General features: G+C 38.6%; 1 protein-coding gene across 1 annotated transcript; it reads right to left on the minus strand.

Moving 5' to 3' along the window:
* Positions 1-1,138: 1,138 nt before the first annotated feature.
* vps37bb (VPS37B subunit of ESCRT-I b) lies at positions 1,139-14,424 on the minus strand. The gene is made up of 4 exons (XM_053686951.1): positions 14,267-14,424; positions 13,819-13,948; positions 7,228-7,310; positions 1,139-2,939 (listed from the first exon to the last, which is right to left on the minus strand). The coding sequence occupies exons 1-4, from the start codon at positions 14,297-14,299 to the stop codon at positions 2,517-2,519; spliced, it is 669 nt and encodes a 222-aa protein (XP_053542926.1). The 5' UTR covers positions 14,300-14,424; the 3' UTR covers positions 1,139-2,516.

Consider the following 14,424-nt stretch of genomic DNA (forward strand, 5'->3'; position numbering starts at 1 on the left):
TATTGTAACAGAAATTATAACAGCAACAATATTGTAAATAAAAAGATTTATAAAATCAAAATAACAACAAAAAACACATTTAATTATATACATAGAAGTAAACTTTTACAAAATACTTTTACAATGAACCATTAAAGATGTAATTAAACAAAATAGACTCAGAGGTACCTGCATGTTAATGTGAACAATGAAGCTGGTCACCTATATTTGCAAGAGCAGACTGGTGTTATTTTTGATGGTGAAATGAGGACAGAGTCTGATCAGTTAATTGTTATCAATAACGGTATATATTGTAGTTCATCAGAAAAATAATTTGTTCACACACATTTGATACAGTGGTAATAACACAATCATTAGAATTTTATTTTGCTTTCTAGGGAATGTTAAGTGTTGTAATTTGTGTTGGTGTTTTATAAAGATTCAACAAAAATATTCCACTGAATGGTTCAAGTTTGGCATCAACTGTCAATCACCAACCTTGGCTCCAGGTGGTGACCTTGCCAAAGTACAGAGGGCTGTGTGCACATTGAGCAACACTGCCATTGCCAAGGCCTGTGCCTGCCTGAATCACAAGTTCAACCTGATGTATGCAAATGGATAGGAGGAAAAAGTTTTAGATGTGTGTGTTTTGACAGATTTTGTCAAAACTCCAGTTTTGACAGATCTGGAGAAAGATTATGAAGTGGTCGTTGTTGACTCGGTTGAAGGGGAGGGAGAAGGAGAGGAGTAGATTTGCATTTGATAATTAATTTGTTATTATTTTAATTTGAATTTAATCTGTTTTGTAATGTTCATTTTTGTGTGTTTCATAATTGGAATTTTACATAAGTTGTTCATTCCTAATAATAATAAATATTGATAAATATTCACATGTATAATAATAAAATAATAATATTTAAAAAGCAGTTGTTCTTTTCTAAACTGGGTTTTATAAGATTTCTCTTGCAAATGATCAAGATTTCTGGTGTTTTCTACATAAAATCAGTTCATTTGTGCAAATGGCATTTTGGTGAAAGATTTGTTTAACAAAGGTCATTAACTGGAACTTCCTTTCTGTATTTTTTTCCCCCACTAGAGAAAAACAGTGGTGCAGATTCTGGCAAATGTTACTCAAAAATTGTTGAGACATTTCAACAGATTTGACTAATTTTCTTTTAATTAGCATTTTTATAAAAGACAAATACCTCCAAAAATTCACCACTAAAGAAAGAATTTAAACATATTATACTTGTGTTCTACATAGTGTATCACAGAGTACTGAGAACTGTGCATTATGCTATAACACCTTCTGCGACTGATAGACACCAAGGAAAAAATCATGGTTTGAAAATCAATGGGAGAAAAAAAAAAAAAAAAACTAAACTTTTCTCCAAGGCACGCTTGAGTTATGGCTGTTCACTTGAACGCAGAAAGACTTTACTAATCACCAATAATTTCATCATAGACAAAACTGATCATAAATCATACAGTTTTTTTTTTGTCAAATATATAGCTTTTGAGACCTGCCCATATCTAGGATGTAGTTAATGATGTACAACTTTGCCATGGCTTTGTACAGGCACCTAGAGTTCCACTGTTGGATGAAATAACAAGTTGGGGAAGTTTAGAAAGAGCTGCATAGTACAAATGTCTTTTATAACACTGCAAGTCCTGTAACTCTTCATAATTTGAATTAGATACGTTCCTAGTTTAATGCTATTTTGTGTGCTACCTCTAATTATAGTAATGGTACAGCCTTAAGACAGATAGAATAGCAATGAATAACTGCATATGTGCTGAAATGTTTAGTTTTCAGCATGTTTAAATCAGAATACCACAAAACCAAAACAAAATCTCTTATGAAACACAATATATTTTTGGAGTTTTATGGTTTTGTGGTAATATGATTTAGGGTAATCGGAAAGGAAAAGTGTCTTTGGTTGCTGGTCAGTAGAATCCAAAATTTTAGGTGATAATATGGTAGGTTTTTTTTCTTTGCTTTGCTTTTACAATGTGTCATACTTATTTCCTTACATGCACAGCATACTACTTATCTAATTTATATTTCCCTCCAAAATGTTGCAAATATACATATCTATGTTTCTTTCTAATGAGTATGTAATTCGGTGCTTCTGAAAAATTTTAACTGATCTCTCACTGATATGTAAAACTTGGGTACATGAAGAAATTACATTTCTTGCAGATTCAGTGCAATCATTTGATGGTTTTACCATGATATTTCTAAAGGACTATTTTCTTTAGAGAATTAGATTTCTATTTAGTTGGACATGGACTGGTCCATTTTGTGGATACGTCTACAAAAAGTCATTTCTGACTGAAAAACATACAGACTGCAGTTACCCCAAAACAAACAAACAAAAACAAAGAAACAAAGAAACAAAAAGCAAGAACAGTTTATAATAATCCATGAACACTTGAGGATAAACGACCAAAGTGCTAACATACAAACTTCTTGTTTAGCAACAGGGTAAATGCCCGGGTTATTCGTTTACATTTAAAAATACTTTAGTATTATTTCACTGCATGATGAAGCCAGTCCTCGGGGGAAGACCAGGCCTCTGAGGAAATGCTGGTGTGTACTGCTGTGTCAGTGGACCTGTGTAGGATGGCACCATGTTGGGCATTTGGACAGGAGGGTAAGGAGTTGCTGGATAGGGTAAAGCGGGCTGCTGCCCAGTCAGCTGGATTGAAGTTGAAGGTGCGGCCCTCATAGGAACCGGGAAGCCATTAACCTGGCCATCGAAGGGAGGGGTGGAAGTGGGCGTCTGAGACTGAACATGCTCGACTGATGCCTGTGGCATCTGGAAACATTTGAGCACCATCTCCTGCAGCTTATCAATCTTCACACGCCGCAAATGGGCCAGCTTTCTCTTGCTCTGATAGGTTTCAATGAAGTTGTCCAGTGACAAATCACCAGTGAGGAAGGAGTCTGCCATGTTCTAAAATAACAATGAGGTAATTCAGAATAATAATCTCCTTGTATTGCAGTAAAGTAGATAGGAATACAGGGATGGTAATTTGCTTTGGCTTAACCACATAATCCTCACGATCCATTAGTGGGTCCAAAAACCTATATACATTCCTCATCCTACATTCACACTAGCAAGTCACTCATGTCACTTCTGTTCCAATGAGAATTGTTTGCACAAAGGATATAAAAATGTGAAGCGACAACATAAAAACAAAGTGAAAAACAATCAGAAACATTGGGGGGGGGGGGGGGGGGGGGGTTTGCAAGACATCAACAAAAAAAAACTAAAACTTCCAACAAACTGGTTGCATAAGTGTGCACACCCTTTTATGATTAGGGATGTGGCTATGTTCAGAATCAATCAATCAGATTCAATCTCATGTTCAGTAGTAATTATCTTACAGCTGTCAGTGAAATTATTCTGATTAACCCCAATTAAAGACCAGCTGTTTCTGTAGGATTTTCTTGGCATCTTCTTGGTTACATCTGACTGCTGAAACCGTGGTCCACAAAGAGCTTACAAAGTATGTGTGGCATCTCACTTGTTAAGTATGGATGAGGAGAGGGGTATAATAGAATTTCAAAACATTAGATGCACCATAAAACACTGTGAAGTCCATCAACAAGAAGTGGAGAAAATGGAGCACCACACTGGCATTACCAAGAACAGGACATTCCTCCAAAAAGGACAATACCACGGAGGCTGCTAAGAGACCTATGGCAATGTTAAAGGAGCTGCAGGAATATTGGACAAGTACTTATTACTCTCTGCATGTGACAACAATCTCTCATATATTATTCACATGTACGGGCTATAGAATAGGGTAGCTAGATGGATGTTTTTTTGAGAAAGGGCTTCCAAGCTCTACTAAAACCCTGTGGCAAAATGTGTTATGGTCTGGTGAGTCAAATTCCAAAAGGTGTAATAAATCTATAATTCCAAAAGGCATGTTTGGTGCAAAAATCACCACCAAAAGAACACTTATACCCATGGTAAATCATGGTGGAGGCAGAATCATACTTTAGGGCTGCTTTTCTTCAGCCAGAATTAGGACTTTTACCAAGGTGAAGCAAATCATGAATGGCTACAAATACCAGTTGACTTTAGTGCAAAACCTTCAGGTGTCTGCTAGTGACCTGAAGATGAAAAAGAATTTCACCTTTCAGCACAGCAATGACCAAAAGCATACATCCAAACAAAGGAATGGCTTAACCAAAAGAAGATCAATGTTTTCGAATAACCTATCCAGAGCCCAGACCTGAATCCAACTAAAAATCTGTGGGGTGAGCTGATCCGGGCTGTGCACAGGAGATGCCCTCACAATTTGCCGGCTCTAAAATGTTTTTGTGTGGAAGTGTGGAAAATGTTGCCAAGTCAAGATGTGCCATGCTGACAGACTCTTGCACAAAAAGTGATATAATAAAATCAAAGTATTAATTTAGGGGTGTGCACACTTATGCATCTAGGTTTTTATTTTTCTCTTTTCCCCTAAAAAGGTTATGATTGTTTTTCACTTTATTTGTATACTTTGCAATTTCACATTAAACAGTCCGCACCGGATTTTGTTGATTTTTTTTAGATTGTTGTGGTCAAAAATGCTTGATTTTGTTGCAGCTTAAAAAAAAACCAAACATTTGCGAGATGTTTTGTTTTTTTTGTGCTTTTTTTGCAGAAAACTTGCAAAAATTGCAAAATGTTTTTTGCATGGTCTTTTGCAGTGATCTTTGTTGGTAAATGAGACCTTTTAGATCTACTCATGTTTGACGCACGTGAATCGAAGAAGGCTTTGACTGAATGTGCGTTGTGATGACATCATACGGCGCATCTTGGCCCAAATCTGCGGTAACTTTGAAAACTTTGAAAAAAGTTCCTCTGAATATTGGGAGTTTATTTGATTTTGTGTTAATTTATGCGATTGAAATCCTGGAGGAACTGATTAAAGGTGGAAAAAGATCTGATATGATTTATCTTAGTGTCATTCTTTCACTTCATAAAACCCTGCTACTTTTACAGGGGTGTATAGACTTTTTATATCTATTGTATCTACAGTGAGGGAAAAAAGTATTTGATTTCCTGCTGATTTTGTACGTTTGCCCAGTGACAAAGAAATGATCAGTCTATAATTTTAATGGTAGATTTATTTGAACAGTGAGAGACAGAATAACAACAAAAAAAATCCAGAAAAACGCATATCAAAAATGTTATAAATTGATTTGCATTTTAATGAGGGAATTTTGTATTTGACCCCTCTGCAAAACATGACTTAGTACTGGGTGGCAAAACCCTTGTTGGCAATCACAGAGGTTAGACGTTTCTTGTAGTTGGCCACCAAGTTTGCACACATCTCAGGAGAGACTTTGTCCCACTCCTCTTTGCAGATCTTCTCCAAGTCATTAAGGTTTCGAGGCTGACGTTTGGCAACTCGAACCTTCAGCTCCCTCCACAGATTTTCTATGGGATTAAGGTCTGGAGACTGGCTAGGCCACTCCAGGACCTTAATGTGCTTCTTCTTGAGCCACTCCTTTGTTGCCTTGGGCGTGTGTTTTGGGTCATTGTCATGCTGGACTACCCATCCACGACCCATTTTCAATGCCCTGGCTGAGGGAAGGAGGTTCTCACCCAAGATTTGACGGTACATGGCCCTGTCCATCGTCCCTTTGATGCGGTGAAGTTGTCCTGTCCCCTTAGCAGAAAAACACCCCCAAAGCATAATGTTTCCACCTCCATGTTTGACGGTGGAGATGGTGTTCTTGGGGTCATAGGCAGCATTCCTCCTCCTCCAAACACGGCGAGTTGAGTTCATGCCAAAGAGCTCCATTTTGGTCTCATCTGACCACAACACTTTCACCCAGTTGTCCTCTGAATCATTCAGATGTTCATTGGCAAACTTCAGACGGGCATGTATATGTGCTTTCTTGAGCAGGGGGACCTTGCGGGCGCTGCAGGATTACAGTCCTTCATGGCGTAGTGTGTTACCAATTGTTTTCTTGGTGACTATGGTCCCAGCTGCCTTGAGATCATTGACAAGATCCTCCCGTGTAGTTCTGGGCTGATTCCTCATGATCATTGCAACTCCACGAGGTGAGATCTTGCATGGAGCCCCAGGCCGAGGGAGATTGACAGTTCTTTTGTGTTTCTTCCATTTGCGAATAATCGCACCAACTGTTGTCACCTTCTCACCAAGCTGCTTGGCAATGGTCCAAGCCCATTCCAGACTTGTGTAGGTCTACAATCTTGTCCCTGACATCCTTGGAGAGCTCTTTGGTCTTGGCCATGGTGGAGAGTTTGGAATCTGATTGATTGATTGCTTCTGTGGACAGGTGTCTTTTATACAGGTAACAAGCTGAGATTAGGAGCACTCCCTTTAAGAGTGTGCTCCTAATCTCAGCTCATTACCTGTATAAAAGACACCTGGGAGCCAGAAATCTTTCTGATTGAGAGGGGGTCAAATACTTATTTCCCTCATTAAAATGCAAATCAATTTATGACATGGATTTTCTTGTTATTCTGTCTCTCACTGTTCAAATAAACCTACCATTAAAATTACAGACTGATCATTTCTTTGTCAGTGGGCAAACGTACAAAATCAGCAGGGGATCAAATACTTCTTTCCCTCACTGTATATATAGTATCTAAAGCTAACTAGTAAAATACAAATTAAATAATGCAATAGTCAGTGTGAAAATTGTTTAATTTAGGTTACATCCTAGCTTTGTTGTAAGATTAGCAATGCATGCTAATAGTACTAGCTATGCACTGACACCTGATGAACGAACAATTTCTGCTAATTACTTCCAATCTTTAAATTTTCTTCCAAGCTTCCAATTTGTCTTTATTCTACACACATTTAATGAGAGGTCACATGGCAGGATAAGATATAAGCATGGATATAAATCTTTCTTCCATTTTTGCACATTAAACAGCAAATGGGAACTAACTGCAGGACGGTTATGAGTGGGGAATTGAGGAAATACCAGACCACCTACCTAATTTGCATTGAATTAAGATAATCTCCATTTCAAATGCCAGTTGTTGGACTATGGCTAAAATCACTGCTCCATGTCATGCATGTATGTAGAAACTGGTTACCTGATGCTTTGTTGCTTGCTAGTGTGAATGTAGGATCACTCTCTTATCTACTGTACATACCTTTGCTACATACCTTAGTTTCACTGTACAGACAATCATTTATAGCAGATACAGAATAACACTGATACTGAAATAATAATAATATTGATGCTGAAACTGATTTTACCTCTGTTTCCTCTTCAATTTTGGCTCCTTCAGCTTGTAGCAGGGCTAAAAGTGTGTCCAGTGAGCTTTTCCCTGAGTTGTGATCTGAGCAAACACAAAGCAATAACATTATCCAAATGATTCATGCTCAGTCATGTACACATTAGGTTTTACAAAAATAAAGCATATACAGTCCCCTCTGAAAATACTGGAACATGGGCATTTTTTTTTTTGTTTTTGCAATGCACTGAAGACATTTGGGTTGGTTATCAAAGGATGTATATAGATCAGAAATTAATTTCCTGATATTTCAATTTCAAATTTTATTGATTACACACACAACCATATGCAGTGCAACGTGCAGTGAAATGCTTTTTATGACTGACATAAAAACAATTGACATAAACCAGAATTATATAGAAAAAGTCAAATCTACAAATATAATATAAAGGATATAAAAGATATATGACAGAAAAAATATGGACTATATGTGGAATAAAGTGCAGATATGTGCAATACAATGCTGTGCAACATTGGGCATTGCAGTGAAATAGCTAACATACAGTATAATAAATATTTATAAATATGGGGTAATATGGGTATATTAACAGGAATGAAGATGGCATGGGTGCAAAAAATCCAAGGTCTAGTCCTAGGTGTTGTCTTAGCTGAGGGTCCAAATGGCCTGTGGGAAGAAGCTCCTCCTCATTCTCTCTGTGTTGGCCTTCAGTATTTACATATAGATGCATTAAACAACGTTGAACATAGCACCTTTAGTGGCAGACAGCCCAATTTTTAGGTGAGCCAAAGTATAGGAACAGAGACTTAAAGTAAATAACACTTAATATTTGGATGCATTTCTCTGTAAATTGGCAGACAGAATGTTTCTGTAGACTGCTGAATTATTTCTGCTGCTATCATCATGAGTTACATCTTCAACAAATGAGCTTGTATGTTTTGGATCATGTGCAGGTCTTTTCTTTTGCCACACTTGGACTTTTCCATCACTTTGGTAGAGGTTAATCTTGGTTCAAGAACTTTTTTGGCTCATCTCTGTATTTCTTTAAAGTATTTCTTACGATTCTTACTGCTGACGAACGGTTAATCTTGTGGTATGGAGTCTATATTTCTCTTTTTGACATCTTTAAATAGTGGATTGTGATACATTCACCCCTGCCCTATGGAGGTTGTTGGTGATATCACTGACTGCTGTTTTGTGGTTTTTCTTTACATCTCTCACAGTGTTTGTCATCTCTGCTGTTGTTTCCCTCAACTGAACTGTTCAGTGTCTAGTTGTTAGTCATTTGCAATGTCCTGAAAAACAAACAATCCACAGGTGTTTTATGACTTTCCCTCTTCTCACAGCTTCAAAATAGCTTGTTTTTCTCCCATAGATAGCTCTCTGGTCTTCATATGTCATATCAGTGACATTTTCCAGTATTTCTGATCACTTGATAAATGGGTGGATTCAAACAAAAGGTGCCATTTTCCAAGTTGTTTAACAATAAATGTAAATATCACCAAATGGAAACTGAAATGCTGATCTATCATCCCATGTTCATCTTTTGAGCTCAACCCCAAATGTCTTCAGTGAATAGCAAAAGCAATAGCATTGGCCTTGCCATTCCAATACTTTCTGAAGGGACTGTATTAGGGCACTTCAGACTACAGAAAATATATAATTTGTAAATTATTTGATGTGTGCTGTGTAAGAAAATAATTAATGGTGGGGTGGTGTGAAGCGGCCTAATGTGAAGCAAAGTTACTGTTACCACCAGAAAGTTGATTAATTTCCTATAACATCATGTCCAGACATTTTTTGCTAATAATCACAATTTATCATTTAGCAAAGAACAAGCTTTTTAAGATTTAATGTTGTGGAACATCCACAAAACAAGTTACAGCGGTGCTTGAAAGTTTGTGAACCCTTTAGAATTTTCTATATTTCTGCAAAATATGACCTAAAACATCATCAGATTTTCACACAAATCCTACAAGTAGATAAAGAGAACTCAATTAAACAAATGATACCAAACATTATACTTGGTCATTTATTGAAGAAAATGATCCAAAATTACATATCTGTGAGTGGCAAAAGTATGTGAACCTTTCAGTATCTGGTGTGACCCCCTCCCTCTGCAGCAATAACTGCAACCAAACATTTCCGGTAACTGTTGAACAGTCCTGCACATTGTCTTGGAGGAATTTTAGCCCATTTCTCAGTAAAGAACAGCTTAAACTCTGGGATTATCACAAGGTAAGACTTCACTATATTGTTATCGTTTATTGTCCCAACAAAAAGTTGGGACAGTATGGAAAATGCTAATAAAAACAAAGACAAGTGATTTGTAAATATACCTTGACTTGTATTTAAACAAAAAGCATATAAACACAAGGTATTTGATGTTTTACTCAATCAACTACAGTTTTTTTTTTTAAGATAAACCTTCATTTTGAAAATGATGCAACACGTTCCAAAAAAAAGTTGGGACAAGGGCAATTTAGGACTAATAGTGATTTGACAAGTTGAAATAAGAAGGTGATGTGAAACAGGTGAGGAAATCATCTAATCGTAGTATATAATGGCGCTTTTCCTCGCATGGTACGCCTCGACCCAGCTCGCTTTTGGGGGGCTTTCCACAGTGGATAGTACCTGGAAACTGGTACTTTTTTAAATACTAACTCAGTCGAGGTTCCAAGCGAGCAGAGCCGATAATAAATGCGAGTCACGCGCTAAGGGAGTATGGATTCTCCTTAACCAGTGGTTCTGTATTGTGCCTGAATAAATGTGTGTCCTTTAATACATACTTTGCATATGGACATATTCTATTAATTGGAAATGATGCATCATTTATCTCATTACAGATAAAATTACAACAAAGATTTCTGTCTTAGATTTTTAAATCTCGTTTGTTACCGATTTCCAAACAGGCGTTTATTGAAGTTACTCCTGTAGGGGTGACTAATCTAACTTATTCGTAAAGCGCTACGTATGTTCTAGAATGCCGTTATTTTACATCCTTAATAGGGTCCATGTTCAATGAACAGGAAAGGCATTTGGAATATGACCGCGTATTTGTACAGGGTTTTAATAATATAACATTATTCCTGCGTGAAGGCGAGTGGAAGATTGAGGTGACACATTGAGGTGACACATTGAGGTGTCACAAAACTGCAGTGGAAATGCAAGTTCAGAAAAGTAGCTTATGTAGCCTCCAAAAAAAGCCTAATCCTTCAAGAGCAAGGATGGTTCGAGGCTCGCCAATCTGCCAACAGATGCATCAGTGAATAATCCAACACTTTGAGAACATTCCTCAAAGACAAATCAGAAGGATTTTGGGCATTTCACCTTCTACAGTGCACAATATAATTAAGAGATTCACAGAATCCGGTAAAATCTCGGTGCATAAAGGGCAAGGCCAAAAACCACTGCTGAATGCACATGATCCCCTCAGACTTCACGGTCTTAACCACTATGAGTCTGTAATGGATATCCTGAAATGTGCTCGGGAATACTTTGGTAAACCTTTCTCAGTCAACACCATCCGCCGTTGCATCCATAAATGCAAGTTAAAGCTTTACAATGCAAAGCAGAAGCCACACATCAACACTGTCTAGAAGCACCGCTGACTTCTCTGGGCTCGGTCTCATCTGAGATGGACAGTAGCACAGTGGAATCGTGTTTTGTGGTACAACGAGTCAACATTTCAAATAGTTTTTGACAAAACAGCCGTCGTGTTCTCCAGGACAAAGAGGAAAAGGACCAGCCAAGCTGTGATCAGTGTCAGGTCCAAAATCCAGCTTCTGTCATGTCATGGGTAACCTGCACATCTGTGAGGGCACCATTAATGCAGAAAGATATGTACACATTTTGGACCAAAATATGCTGGTATCCAGAGCAGGACAACGCCAGACCACATTCTGCCCAGATTATAAGCACATGGTTGCGTAAGCAGAGGGTGCGGGTGCTAGCGTGGCCTGCCTGCAGTCCTGACCTGTCTCTGATTGAGAATATGCGGCACATTATGAAGTGCAAAATAATTCAACGAAGGCCCCGTACAGTTGCGCAGCTGAAGAAATGCATAACGGATTTATTGGGAAAATTCCGCTTGCTAAACTTAAGCAACTGTTGTCTTCACTCAGTGCCCAAACGCTTAAGTGTTATTGAAAGAAAAGTTGATGTTACACTTTTTTTGTGTTGCAGTCATTAGATTTTAAATTAGTGTACATTTTCAAAACTAAATTAAATTCACAAAGTAAAACATCAAATAATGTGTTAATAATGAGATTTCAATATAGGACAGGGTGAATTGAATTTTCAAAAAGACTCTTTTTTTTGCATTTTCCACACTGTCTTTTTCGTAATTGGGGTTGTATATAACAGCACTTTTCCAATGGGTTATGAAACACACGCCTTCCAGTGAGTCACGCGTATATATATAATAATGCTGGCTTGGTGTGCTTAGAGATGAATTGTTGTGATAATTTCTGCTGCTGTAGAAATATACTGATATACAGTGAGGGAAAAAAGTATGTGATCCCCTGCTGATTTTGCCCACTGACAAAGAAATGATCAGTCTATAATTTTAATGGTAGATTTATTTGAACAGTGAGAGACAGAATAACAACAAGAAAATCCAGAAAAACGCATGTCAAAAATGTCATAAATTGATTTGCATTTTAATGAGGGAAATAAGTATTTGACCCCCTCTCAATCAGAAAGATTTCTGGCTCCCAGGTGTCTTTTATACAGGTAACGAGCTGAGATTAGGAGCACACTCTTAATGGGATTGCTCCTAATCTCAGCTTGTTACCTGTATAAAAGACACCTGTCCACAGAAGCAATCAATCAGTCAGATTCCAAACTCTCCACCATGGCCAAGACCAAAGAGCTCTCCAAGGATGTCAGGGACAAGATTGTAGACCTACACAAGTCTGGAATGGGCTTGGACCATTGCCAAGCAGCTTGGTGAGAAGGTGACAACAGTTGGTGCGATTATTCGCAAATGGAAGAAACACAAAAGAACTGTCAATCTCCCTCGGCCTGGGGCTCCATGCAAGATCTCACCTCGTGGAGTTGCAATGATCATGAGAACAGTGAGGAATCAGCCCAGAACTACACGGGAGGATCTTGTCAATGATCTCAAGGCAGCTGGGACCATAGTCACCAAGAAAACAATTGGTAACACACTATGCCGTGAAGGACTGAAATCCTGCAGCGCCCGCAAGGTCCGCTGCTCAAGAAAGCACATATACATGCCCGTCTGAAGTTTGCCAATGAACATCTGAATGATTCAGAGGACAACTGGGTGAAAGTGTTGTGGTCAGATGAGACCAAAATGGAGCTCTTTGGCATGAACTCAACTCGCCGTGTTTGGAGGAGGAGGAATGCTGCCTATGACCCCAAGAACAACATCCCCACCGTCAAACATGGAGGTGGAAACATTATGCTTTGGGGGTGTTTTTCTGCTAAGGGGACAGGACAACTTCACCGCATCAAAGGGACGATGGACGGGGCCATGTACCGTCAAATCTTGGGTGAGAACCTCCTTCCCTCAGCCAGGGCATTGAAAATGGGTCGTGGATGGGTATTCCAGCATGACAATGACCCAAAACACACGGCCAAGGCAACAAAGGAGTGGCTCAAGAAGAAGGACATTAAGGTCCTGGAGTGGCCTAGCCAGTCTCCAGACCTTAATCCCATAGAAAATCTGTGGAGGGAGCTGAAGGTTCGAGTTGTCAAACGTCAGCCTCGAAACCTTAATGACTTGGAGAAGATCTGCAAAGAGGAGTGGGACAAAGTCCCTCCTGAGATGTGTGCAAACCTGGTGGCCAACTACAAGAAACGTCTGACCTCTGTGATTGCCAACAAGGGTTTTGCCACCAAGTACTAAGTCATGTTTTGCAGAGGGGTCAAATACATATTTCCCTCATTAAAATGCAAATCAATTTATAACATTTTTGACATGCGTTTTTCTGGATTTTCTTGTTGTTATTCTGTGTCTCACTGTTCAAATAAACCTACTATTAAAATTATAGAATGATCATTTCTTTGTCAGTGCGCAAACGTACAAAATCAGCAGGGGATCAAATACTTTTTTCCCTCACTGTATACTGATACATAATGATAGGGAATGAATAATGAATGAATGGAAAAATGAGGTGTTTGATGCAGTTATGTGGAGTATTAAAAAGAGAACGTAATTGGGAATGCCAAACCAAAATGAGAAGTGTTTTTTTTCCCACGAGTCTCTTTCTTCAAGTCCAAGTCAAGTGACTTAAATGCGACTCGAGTCTAAGTTGTAGACTCGAGTTTCCATCTCTGGTACAAAATTAATTAAACAGAGGAGAAACTTAGTGTGCTGTAGGGAATTAACACTTAAGAAACCCATATGAGGAAAATAATGTAAGCCTTTACGATCTCCACACTGGTCTTCCAGAGAAAATACTGACCTAAAACCAAGTGACAATTCTTACAATATATCTAAAGCAGGCGTTGTTAACTGGTGGACTGTGGTTTAGATGCCACCCCAACAAAGCATTGTTTGGGTTTGAGTTTTGCATGTTCTCTCTATGTCTGTGTGGGCTTTCTCTATATTGACCAGTTTCCCACCTCCCAAAAACCTGCCAGAAGGTGGATTGTGTGTGCACATGGTGCACAGTGGTGGAGTGGCATTCCATTCAGGATGTATTCCTTCCTCATACCCAGTGTTCCCAGGATAGGTTCTGGAGCAACTGCAACCCTGACCAGGATAAAAAAAAAAACGGTTCCTGAACATGAATGAATGATTGACAGATGATGTCACCATTAAAGTCATTAATTGCTTATTTAAACTGCTGGACCTGTGTAGCAGGTCCAGAAAATCATGACCAACAGTTGAAATCAGCAGAGTCCCCTGAAGGTTGCATGGAATTCTAATAAATAGTTTGGTTCATCATGTCTGATTAAAGTTAAATATTTTACCTTTTGACACTGCTGGGATGAATAGAGAACAGGACAGAAGTACTGTTTACTCTACAGTAGCTCTATTACACAGAGACCTTGAGTGTGATTAACTAACCAAGAGTGCATTTGTGGAGCTGGTAGGCCTCATAGAGCTCCTGTAAACAGCAGTAGCACTTGGTTAACTGCGTTTTCTGTTGTTCCAAACTGGGCTGGAAGCTGAGGTTCTGCTCTGCGAGACTGCGGTTACTGGCGAGGGTCATCTCTTTAGTCTGC

This window comes from Ictalurus punctatus, chromosome 16 (assembly GCF_001660625.3).
Source record: "Ictalurus punctatus breed USDA103 chromosome 16, Coco_2.0, whole genome shotgun sequence".
Lineage (NCBI taxonomy): Eukaryota > Metazoa > Chordata > Actinopteri > Siluriformes > Ictaluridae > Ictalurus > Ictalurus punctatus.

Coding starts and splice junctions, on each gene's coding strand:
- vps37bb (XM_053686951.1), bottom strand. CDS start 14,299: ATGAGGCCTACCAGCTCCACAAATGCACTCTTG. Junction 13,949..14,266: donor GCTCCACAAATGCACTCTTG/GTTAGTTAATCA, acceptor TATCCTGGTCAG/GGTTGCAGTTGCTCCAGAAC. Junction 7,311..13,818: donor TTCTGGCAGGTTTTTGGGAG/GTGGGAAACTGG, acceptor GTGTTTGCTCAG/ATCACAACTCAGGGAAAAGC.